Source organism: Macaca nemestrina, chromosome 2, assembly GCF_043159975.1.
Source record: "Macaca nemestrina isolate mMacNem1 chromosome 2, mMacNem.hap1, whole genome shotgun sequence".
Taxonomy (NCBI): Eukaryota; Metazoa; Chordata; class Mammalia; order Primates; family Cercopithecidae; genus Macaca; species Macaca nemestrina.
In genome coordinates, this window is record NC_092126.1 from 31,799,737 (window position 1) to 31,811,158 (window position 11,422).

Consider the following 11,422-nt stretch of genomic DNA (forward strand, 5'->3'; position numbering starts at 1 on the left):
TCCTTGCCCGGCGCGACCTGATGATGCCGAGCCTAGGCCGGTTCCGGCCAAGTTAGACCGTCGGAGCTGGTCTCGGACTGCCGGGTCGTCACCCCATCGGCGACCCCCGCTGACCATGGCAGTGTTTCATGACGAGGTGGAAATCGAGGACTTCCAATATGACGAGGACTCGGAGACGTATTTCTATCCCTGCCCATGTGGAGATAACTTCTCCATCACCAAGGTAACTTCAGGGTCCCGCCCGGCGGTTCACCCAAGCAAGCGCAGTTTAGCTCCGCGGTGTTCCTTTCGTCATTGGGTAGCCTTTGCTGCGCTGTGTCACCCACGCCCTCTTTCCCGTTGCTGAATCTTCCTCCTCCCGCATCCCCCCACCCCAACTAATACCCTGAGCTCTCTCGGTAGGCACGTAGTTCTGGTCTTAGATTAGGCCAGGGAGAGGGCGGCGGGGAGCCTCTGTCTCTGCCCGATCGCTACCTTAGAGTCCCAGCCTGGGATATTTCTGTCGAGGAGGGGACTCGTTTTTTGTTTCCCAGGGCTTTTGGGGCGACTGAAACTCGCCTAACTTTCCTAGGTGTTTCTAGGGGAAAATGATGTCGGCATTTCCTGCTGAAGGCCCTGGGGTTCTCACCCACCTTGCGGGGAAGGCAAGCCACCAAGAGACTTGCATCTAGGGGTGGGATAGGTTTGGGGGAGGATATGGCGAAGAGAAGACTATGCTGACCACATGGTGTTTGATTTCGTTGTAGGAAGATTTGGAGAATGGGGAAGACGTTGCAACGTGTCCTAGCTGCTCTCTCATTATAAAAGTGATTTATGACAAAGTAAGGGATATAATTTTTAAAACGGGGGAAGGGTGTTATAAGGCAGGGGCAAGGACTTAGATCAGCCTGTCAGTGATGAGAGCAGGAGAATGTTTCATTGTGTTAGGTAAAGTGCAGTATTTAGGCAGGTTTTAAACACCATTGATAAACAGCCGAATAGTAAATTAAAATGTTTAAAGTTCAGATTACATAATTTATTTTAGTTTTAGAGATAAATCTAGCTTTAGTGAAAATTATTATTTATTAAATAGAAGAAAGTATATAGATTATTTTAATGGACAATTTTTATATTTCTCTTCTATTTAATATGTAATTAAAATTGTTTAGAGCTCCTAGACTTACTTTGAAGGCAACAATTGTATGGTATTTCATGCCTGGCTTATACATAGAATTCTGCATTATCTTGTTTGAGATATAATTCCTAGATGCAGCTTTACAATTTCATTTTAGTCTTTAGTTGCCCTATTGTCTTTCACCCAAGGATGTTGACAATAGAAAAAAAAAATGTTATTACTGCCCACTCCTGCCCAAAGTTTAGTTCAGTACTTGGAATGAAATTTAGGTAAGGAGCTTAACACTCTGAAGAATGTACTCAAAAATGAATATAGGGAAAGAGGGGATAAGGCACAGAGCCTCATTAGAGAAGCGGGCTATAATTTAGACTATAATTTAGAAATATAATTATTCATTCTTGTATTAAAATATGCTCTGCAACAGAAAGCAAACAGGGTAAGGAAGATCAGGAGTGCTGGTCTGGGAGGAGGTTGCAGTTTTCCATAGGGTGATCATGGCAGGCCTTACTGAGAAAGGCCTTATTAAGTAAAGATTTGAAGGAGGCAAGGAAGTGAGCCGTGTACATATGAGGGTATGGGTTAAGAGAGTCGAGCAAAAGATCGTTCAGTGAAGGGGACCCAAGACAGGAACATGCCTGATTTTATCAGGGAACAAAGAGGAGGCCAATGTGACCAGAGCAGAGCAGGATGAGAATAGTCCAAGATGAAGTCGTGGATCACTTTAAGGATTTAGGCTCTTGTTGTAAGTGATATAGGGAACCATTGGGGGATTTTCAAACATAGGAGTGCTATGATCCAACTTAAGTTTTTTTAAAAAAATGATTCTGGCTGCTGTGTTCAGAGTAGCCTATAGAGAGCAAGCATAGAAACAGGAAAACCAGTTAGGAGGCTGTTACACTAATTAAAGAAGGAGGTGAGTGGCTTGGACCTGGTTACAGCAATGGAAGTAATGAGAAGTACTTAGATTCCGGATACGCTTTGAATGACTGATTTGTATAGGGTGTGAAGGAGTGAGTCAAGGATGATTTCAATATTTTTTACCTTAATAACTGGGTGGATGGAGTTACTGTCAATTGAGGGAATGTAACTATAGGTATAGGGGTTGAAATTGTACATAGTAAGTTTGAGAGGTCTGTCATCCAAGTTGAGCTGTTGAGAAGGCAATTGGATATATATGTCTGGAGTTCATGAGAGAGATTGGCTAGCAATGTCAGTTTTGGAGTTATCAGTGACAGACAGCATTTAGAGCCATGAAATTGGATGAGATCACCAGGTCTGTGAATGTAGAGATGGATAAAATACAGGACTGAGCATTAAGGCACTCCAGTATTAAAAAGTCAGGGAGGGAAGTGAGGAATCACCAAAGCTGATGGTAAAAAAGCAACCACTGAGAAAGGAGGAAAATCAGCAGTATCAAATCCTGGAAACCAGCTGAGAAAGGGTCGAGGAAGTGGTGATCCTTGTCATGTGACACTGATAAACCATTAGCTTTAGTAACACTGAGTTTATTTGTGATGGTGACGAGAGCAGTTTCCATGGAGTAACAGGAACAGCGCATGATTGAAGAAACCAACGGGCAGAAAACTGGTTGGAGAGAATGAGAGAACGGAAGGCAGTGAGTATAGGCATTTCTTTTAAGGAGTTTGCTGCAAAGGAGAGCAGAGACATGCGACAGTAACCAGTGGTGATAGAGGATCAAGAGAGTGTTTAAAGTGGTAGAAATTCAGCCTTCATAAGTGAATATAGACACAGAAAGTTAGATTTAACCAGGTTGATGGTTTTCCCAAGTGAATAGTAAGGAGTGAGAGAAGAGTTGTTATAACCAACTGTGGAATGTGAACTATGTAAAGAGAACATGAAGGGAGTGAGGGGCAGTGAAAGGATGGTAGGATGAATACAGTGGAGGTCCAGAGGAGTTGAAATATGGCATCCAGGGTGGATAAATGACAGCAACAGAAGAATAGCAATGCGGTAGTCTCAAGACATAAGATTCTAAACTGATAGGTTTTAGACAGGAAAGGAGAAGGGTGGCAAAAAGGAGGAACTAGCCCCATTTCCAATCCCTCTCGTACTAGGACTCTGAGAACACAGAGCCTCCACTAGACAGGCCTAGAGGGGAAACTGTCCTTAAGAATATGACTTCATCTCAGCCTCAACACTATTGATATTTTAGACCTGATAATTATTTGTTGTCCAGAGATATCTCGCGCATTATAGGATGTCTAGCAGGATCCCTGGCCTCTACCTATTAGATGCCAATAGCAATCCTCAGTTGTTTCCATTCAAACTGTTTCCAGATATTACCAGTGCTTTTGGGGGTAAAAGGATATTTTGATGAAGAGGTTGAGAATGTGGAGCATTGTGCTAACAATGGACCATGAATTCCAAAGGGCACAGTGAAAGGGTTCCAAATATTGGACAGCAGAGTAGCAGGGACAGAGTAAGGGCTGATCCTTCAGGAATCAGATTGCTGGAGGTGAGGGATAACCTTGGAAGCAGAGATTTTTTGTGGTAGCTGACATAGCCAGGATAAATGATCAGAGATTGAACTTCATTTACAAAGTAGCTAACGTTGCAGATTATCTGTGTTGGGAAACACATAAAGACCCATCCCTTTTAGTTAGAAGAAGTAATTACTTTGAAGAGGACTGGTATTTGAATGACCAAATATTAAAGTGGAGAAGTTTTGTGTAAGTAGTAATACAGAAATTTAAAAGATGTGGCATATCTTTATGTGATTTCTGAGAAGTGGTTGCTCTGAACTGAAGATGGGGATATTTGTTTATAAGATGCTTTATATTAAATAATGAATTCATAATCAAAAACTGATACATGTTTAAGATTCTAATTCTAGTGCTGTCATTGGCTCTTTGACCAATGAAATGATAATAGCAATGGAAAAACAAAATTAACAGAGCTGGATTGATTCTGTAACAAAATGAAGGTTTAATGTTAATGCATTTGTGACACGGAAATTTATTGGTTAATGTCATTTCTCACTCTGTCTTAGGATCAGTTTGTGTGTGGAGAAACAGTCCCAGCCCCTTCAGCCAACAAAGAATTAGTTAAATGCTGAAGAAGCCTTCAGGAATCCAAATCCTGAACAGTTGGAAATGAGCCCAGATAGAAATATCAAATGCAGAGCTACTGGCTTCACAGAGACAACCATTTGTGATTTGCTGTTCTGTGAGAGTGTGGATTCTTTCCATCAACTGCTGATTTCATCTTCAGGAAGCAAGTCCATAACATGACATATCTGGATTTTGTGCTAAGAACCTTAAATTGGAAGCATTCTTAATTATCCATCTAAATTTACAAGAAGATTATTTCAAAACAGTGCTTTCTTTCCCTTGGTTTCATCATTTTCATATTTTAAACCAAATTCCTTCAGTATCTGATAACAGCATCATCTACCTCAGTCATTAGGATTTCTTAATAAAAAAGAGATTGTATTTTTGACTTGGTTATTAAGATAATTGAAATTAGCCCTTCATTTGAAATTTGACATCAGCTTTGCTGTTCTAAATTTAAAATGAGTTGCTTCATCAGTACCACACTTCCAGTTTCTATACCAAGCCAGTCTCCTCAGTTTTCCCATTAGGATGGACATGTTCTGTTCAGCATGCCATTTCTATAATGCTTCATGCAGAGAATTCGGTCATAGTATTAAAGAGAAGATACAGTGAGGTCACAATGTCTCCAGAGCTAAAAGTTAGTGAACAAGAAAGTAAGTCTAAATTGATGAAAGAATGAGGAGTTTTCTTATCTTCTGCATATTCCTTGGAAGTCAGGACAAGATGAAAAACATCCAAAAGAAGTGAAATTGGTGACAGAATGAGAGGAGCAGAGCATTCCAGTGTAGTAAATGAAATGTTTGAATGACTTTGCCAGATCAGAGCAAGTAATATTTCTGTATCTGAATTTTTGTTTTTTGATAAGGCTAATGCAATTGCATTCCAGATAGGGGTTAATGTCAGATTTCCGTGGCTGGAAGCTGTGCTTTTGGCGTATCACAGTGTTGTGTCAGTACTACAAGGTAAAGCATCGACAACAGAGAATGAGCTTGAAAATGAAGGATCTATTGTGAATAAATATGCCCATGAGAGCATATTTAATAAGCCTCTATAACATGCAGCCAAACCAGACATTCACTCCTGCAGAGAAATGTTGCCCTGAAGAAAAAGAAATATATAAAGATAGGCTATCATTCTTCCTTTGCTGCAGTACTAAGAATAGCAAGAAATTAGAATCATTTACATTGGAAATTTGAAAATTCCCTTTATATACACAACTTTACTGTGTATAAATAAAAAATGTTAATGCACTGATGTCTGTCAGGTTGTTTTAGGAATGGCTCCTGCAATTAGAAAAATAGCTTGCTAGAATGTAAATGTTGTGTTACTTATTGGTAAGTGTACTGTACACATTCATTGGAGGTTAAAACAAGTGAGTAGCCATTTTTACCTGCCAGCAGCATGGCTATGTGCAGCCACTAGGCTGAGACAGTAAAGTACCAAAAATTGTATGCTGAAAGTGCTCGGTACATTATGTGGCATATTCTGGATGTGATGAGAAATCTCATTGCTGTTTGGGACACTGACATCCCAGAAGCAATCCACAACTGCTTTGCAAAAGCAAAGTGACTGCTCAGATGAACAGAGCAGAGTACTCACTTACTATGGTGGCATCAGCTGCAAAGCAAAATGAACTGTCCCACAGTCATGTTGATGGTTTTCTAGATATTGCCAACATGTTAGCTCTTTCTGATGCTGATGAATTTCAAACATGAACAGACACCCTTGATGTGGGTTTGTTAAGAACATAGAAGAACAGGAAAAGTTGCCAGGTTCACACATCCCAGCAAAAAAGAAGCATGAAAAGCATTAGCAATCAGTGACTGATGATAATGCTGCAGTAATGGGAATGGTTTTATTTCTAAATCAGATTATTTCTAAATAAAATCATTTATTGGTTTGTTTCTAAAGCAATTGAGTCACTAAGTTTGTGAACTATAAAGGAACACATCAAGATTGAATCCTGTGTTAAGCAGAAAGTAAAACCAGAGCCAGGCACAGTGGCTCGTGCCTGTAATCCCAGCTATTTAGGAAGCTGAGGCAGGAGGATCGTGGGAGGCCAAGAGTTCAGGACTAGCCTGGGCAACATAGAGAGACCCTGCCTCTAAAAAATTTTCTTTTAATTAGCAAGGTATGGGGCCATGAGCAAATTGCTTGGGCCCAGGAGTTTGAGGCTGTGGTGAGTTGTGATCACACCACTGCGTTCCAGCCTATCTGACAGGGCAAGACCTCCTCTCTAAAAAACAAAGAGAAAGCAGAGTAAAACTGGACTGTGAGATATGACTAAAGCTCTGTGTGATACGTGTGCCTTATTTAGCTCAAGACATTTCTAGAGCACACATAAAAACTGACTTGTCATCCAGGCTGTGTCTCTTTTTAGCTTTGTAATCTTTGGCAAGGCCATTGGATTCTTCAGCTGTACAATTAGGAGACTTGATCAGGTGATTTCCTTTCTCAGCTGTCAGTTCTTTAATTTCAGGCTTGGTAGCTTGTGGGAACTGAAAAGGCAATTAAAACCTTTATAAACGCAAACTAAATCATGAATTACAGAAAAAGTCCATTGTTCCATAACTTGGTGTTACCACACTTATGAGTTTAAAAATTACGAAGTCGACTGTGGAAAGGATTCTGCGTATATTCTATTGTGCACATTCAGAAACATTTTTCTTGGAAAAAGCACCCAACATTTTTTATAACTGCACATATTAATTTATTGCCAGAATAAATTGCATTGCATGCTAAATAAAGTCAGATAATTCAAATCCATTTGCTTTTCTGTAGTTTTTCTTCTAAATGTCAACATTCTGAATTAAAATGTTTATGACATTATATGAGATAGAAATCTTAATTGTTTTGGGGTATTGTTAATAGGCTTTTTGTTTTGGACAGTAGTTTTTAAATAAGGAAATTGTTTGGGCTCTGGATTGTTATTGCTATTTGGGAAAAAAATAACTGAGTCAAGTGGTAGTAAGACAAAGTTGACATTCTTAGACTCAGTTTATTACCAGGAAAGAAGACTGATGTTTAAGGCTGATGATCAATTCTTGGAGTGATTTCAGAGCCTAGCTCTGGTCAGAAGACAATTAGAATCTTAGTTCCTCCACTGTGATCTCCAGGAATTTACTTTATAATTATCTTCTGGTTTGTGAAATATAGATCGTAGTACCTCTTTCACAGGGTTGCTGTGTGAACCCATTCATTGTGCAATTAGAAAAATAGCTGTCATGTGCTACGCACTAGACAGAGAAGCACCTGTCACATGCTAGGCGCTAGGTGAAGAAGATTGGGTTTCTACGTTTGGAAACTTAGTGGAACTAGAAGAGACAGAAGCAAGATTACAGATGAGTTAGAGCCCCCAAGGAAACAAACCAGGTGATATGGGAGAGAGTAACTGGGTCAGGTGACTTTTTAAGGGAGTCTGATCTCTGACACTTTTTCTAAGACCTGAAGGTTGAGAAGGAAACAGCCGTGTGAAAATTATTAAATGAGCTAATATCTATAAAACATGACCACTAACCCCTGTCATGTGCAAAAAATAGTTAACTATTCTAACTCCAAAAGGAGTTAAACATTGTTTTGAGCTTTCTCTTTGTCCATGTTCTGTTGCTGTAACAATACCTCAGACTGAATAATGTATCAAGAATAAAGGTTAATTTGGCTCATGATTATGGAGCCTGGAGTTCATACTATGACCCTGGTGAGGGTCTCGTACTGTGTCCTAACATGATGGAGAAGAAGAACGGGAAGTGGGCATGTGCAAAGATACCATACTGGAGAGTCAGCCTCATTTTATAGCAACCCCCTCTCTTGGTGACTAGTCTTAGGAGAGGGAGAACTCACTCCCACCAGATGTCATTCATTTCTTCAAGGGCAGATCCCTTGTTATCCAAATACCTCTTAAAAGTCTCACCATCTCTTAACACCATTACGTTGGGGACCAAGCCTCAATATGAGTTTGGTGTGGACAAACCATATCCAAGCCACAGCAAACACTGACAGTATTCTTGGCATAAATATGAGAAGTGTGCAGTTTTGGACACCCTTGCCTCCCTCTTCTTGAATCTAGGGGTAGGGCCCTGCAACCTGTCTTTTAACGCCTGCTAGCTGATTCTCATGCAGTTAAAGTTTGGGAATCACTGGTTTTCAAACTTGACAGCACATTTGTAATCGCTTCGGGCACTTTAAAAATTTGATGCCCCAGCGAGTCTGACTTAATTGATTTGGGTGCAACTTGGGCATCAGGATTTTTTAAAAAGTGTCCTTGGCGATTCTAATGTGTAGCCAAGGCCTAGAACCACTAGGCTAGAAAAGCAGAACATCTCACGAAGGTAAAAGGAGCCTTTTTTTTTTTTTCTTAAGACAGAGTCTTGCTCTGTTACCCAGGCTGGAGTGCAGTGGCGCTATCTCCACTCACTACAAGCTCTGCCTCCCGGGTTCATGCCATTCTTCTGCCTCAGCCTCCTGAGTAGCTGGGACTACAGGCGCCCACCACCACACCCGGCTAATCTTTTGTATTTTTTAGTCAAGACAGGGTTTCACTGTGTTAGCCAGGATGGTCTCGATCTCCTGACCTCATGATCCGCCCGCCTTGGCCTCCCAAAGTGCTGGGATTACAGGCGTGAGCCACCGTGCCCAGCCCAAAGGAGCCAATTTTTTAAAATGATCACACCTGCTTTGCACATGAAACAAAGGGGGCTCAATTGGCCACACACTGCATTTAGGCATGCAGTCAGCCTTAACAAGTGGCCAGGAGAACCCAGGCTGGGCCAATGTATACAGCGGTAGAGCTCTAAACTGGGTGGCCTCCAGGCTGCATCCCGTATTTAAACAGACAATCACATTTTCCAGCACATGCTGGCTGCTAATTACATACCTTACAAAAAGCAACAGCTTCTGCAGGTGTAAGTAATTAGGATTCTTTAACTCCATTTGAGGATGCCTGCCATTCCCTTCTTATCTAGCAGATTGCCATCATTACATATTTGACTGGGAAACCAGTTTACACATTATTCCTTGCTAAGGGTTTAAAACAAAGGGCACATAAAAGAGAAATCACAATTCCACCAAAGGCTTAAAATACGGGTGGAGGTAGAGTGGGGGGATTCTCCACCTTTCTCTGCATACTTGCAGAGATGCACTTACAGAGGAGCCCTAGAACTCAGAACAAAACAATTCTTTGACAATTCTTTGTAATGTATGAATGAAGATTGTTCAAATTCTAGGAAAGCAAGTTAGCATTTTAAAAAAGAAAATTGTTTTTCGGTCTTCAGACTTTACCACTCAAATTAGGGGGAAAAAAGGCATGTCCTTTTCAAGCCCTGGCGCAGGTGGACAAGTTCAAACTTTGGGGAAATTTGGAAGTTAAGAATGTCCAGCTGCGGGAGTGGGAACCCTGGAAGGGGCTGGTGAAGAAGTCTGGAAGGGTCTTTGCGTCTCTGGCGAGATTACCTCTGAGCTTACAGCCAAGCGTCGGTAGTGGGGTTGGAGTTGCTGTTGGTCAGTAAAGCTGGCGGGAAGAAGCCCCAGGCATGCAGGAGAGGGAAGATGAAAGCCAACCACCAGCGCCTCTGCAGCTGTCTCTCACCACCTTACACTGGAGCGCTCTCCAGCATCACAGCTGCTGCCTCCTTTCTGCCTTTCAAACCTTGCACCAGTTTCTCCTTTTTACTCATCTGTAACCCAGAACCATATGGGGAAGAGAATACTGGGAAATAGTTCCAGCTTGGCCAAGTTAATATAGCACATAACTACCACAGTTACTGATACTGAAAAGCCACTCAAATCCACTTGAATATCTTAATTAGAAACCCCCCCTAACTTTCATCTTTGTACAACCTGGAAAACTTTGCCGCAGCACCTGCTGAGATAGGACAAATGCTGGGAAACTAACCTAGCTACCAATGTAGATTGCAGAGGCACAGGTAGGCCCAGCAGGCTGTTTCCAAGGAAGGTGGCCACCTCAGTCCCAGTTCTGGCAAGTGAGAGGTATTTGATTTGGTAATTGAAGTAGCTCCCAAATGGGGGTACATGCCCAGTAAGGAGTAGGAGATCCCAATGAGTGCGCAGGGCCACCAGCATTGCTTCAGTCCAGGAGGATCGACACTTGGGGCAATTCCCATGTGAGATCTGACTGTGGTATCAGGACCCAGTCACTAGGCAAATATTTGGGGCCAGACTTCATACTTAGGGGAGAACTGAGTGTTTGATAGGGTCAAAGATTATATCTTTGGACAAAAATCAATGGGCACTACCTGTGTGTACTTTAGGACAGCACAGGCCACCTGGTTCACCCCAGAGGGCGTTGGGTCCCAGTGTACAGTTCCTAATGGCAGTGAGGACTTAGAGCATTACTGTAGCTAGCAGGTATCTCCGAACCACCAACTGATGACGGTGATGAGAGTAAGGCTACTAGATAGGGGATTGGGGACTATTTTATGAGATTAAATGAGATAATGCACGTAAAGCACTTAGCACGGATTTTGCACCTAGTAAGGGCTCAATAAATGATAGTTTAATCTTATGTGTTTCTTGTTCCATAATAAATTAATCAAGACTATGTTCCAAGGAACTTTTCTGAATTTTTAGGTTTAGACAACAATGGACTCAGCCATAATGTGTCAGGGTTCAATCCAGAGAAGCTGAAGAACCATGAGTGAGAGAGAATGGAGATGTGTTATAAGGATTAGACTTCACATGGCATGGGAGCTAGTGGAGGCATCCAGGGAAGGTGGTTATCTCTGCATCTGATGTTGAGCCTAAAGTAGTAATTGGTCGGCCAAACTGGTAGTCAGAAAAGGAAGCTTAGTGTGAGCAAGAGAAAATACAAACCGGAACCTACACCTGTCTCACTATCTCCAACCTTAATGCTGTGGGTGACTCCCAGGGGAAGCTGGCAGCCGTCTCCACAGAGTTGCATAAGTACTTGGCCCAGAACAAGGCAAGCTGGCAGATTGCAACATGCATGAGCACCCACTGTTCCTGGGATCCTGCTCCAGCCTTCAGAGCCTAAAAAAAAAAAAAAAACCATGTCTGCTGCTTTACTTCTGGCTTCCAAATCTTGCAGAAAAATTATCTTGTAGTCAGTGCTAACCCAGGACCACCAGGGAAGGGAATTCTGGGAAATGTAGTCCCAGTTTAGCTAAATTGTAACATACAGCATTGGGGAAGTCAAGGCAGGAGTGGGACATTATTGGTCTTCAATGAGTAAAGGGATCATAGCATCGCATTGTTTAGA

The 11,422-nt window shown here is 41.8% G+C and overlaps 1 protein-coding gene across 2 annotated transcripts; it reads left to right on the forward strand.

The window, feature by feature from the left end:
* On the forward strand, positions 1–7,853 carry LOC105490416 (diphthamide biosynthesis 3). 2 transcript variants are annotated; one of them, XM_011756005.2, is made up of 3 exons: positions 6–223; positions 747–821; positions 4,125–7,853. In XM_011756005.2, exons 1-3 carry the CDS (start codon positions 116–118, stop codon positions 4,188–4,190), a joined length of 249 nt encoding a protein of 82 aa, XP_011754307.1. In that variant the 5' UTR covers positions 6–115; the 3' UTR covers positions 4,191–7,853. The 2 variants fall into 2 exon arrangements, with proteins under 2 accessions (XP_011754308.1, XP_011754307.1); XM_011756006.3 differs by lacking the exon at positions 747–821 and having other exon boundaries at positions 1–223.
* The last annotated feature ends 3,569 nt before the right edge of the window (positions 7,854–11,422 follow it).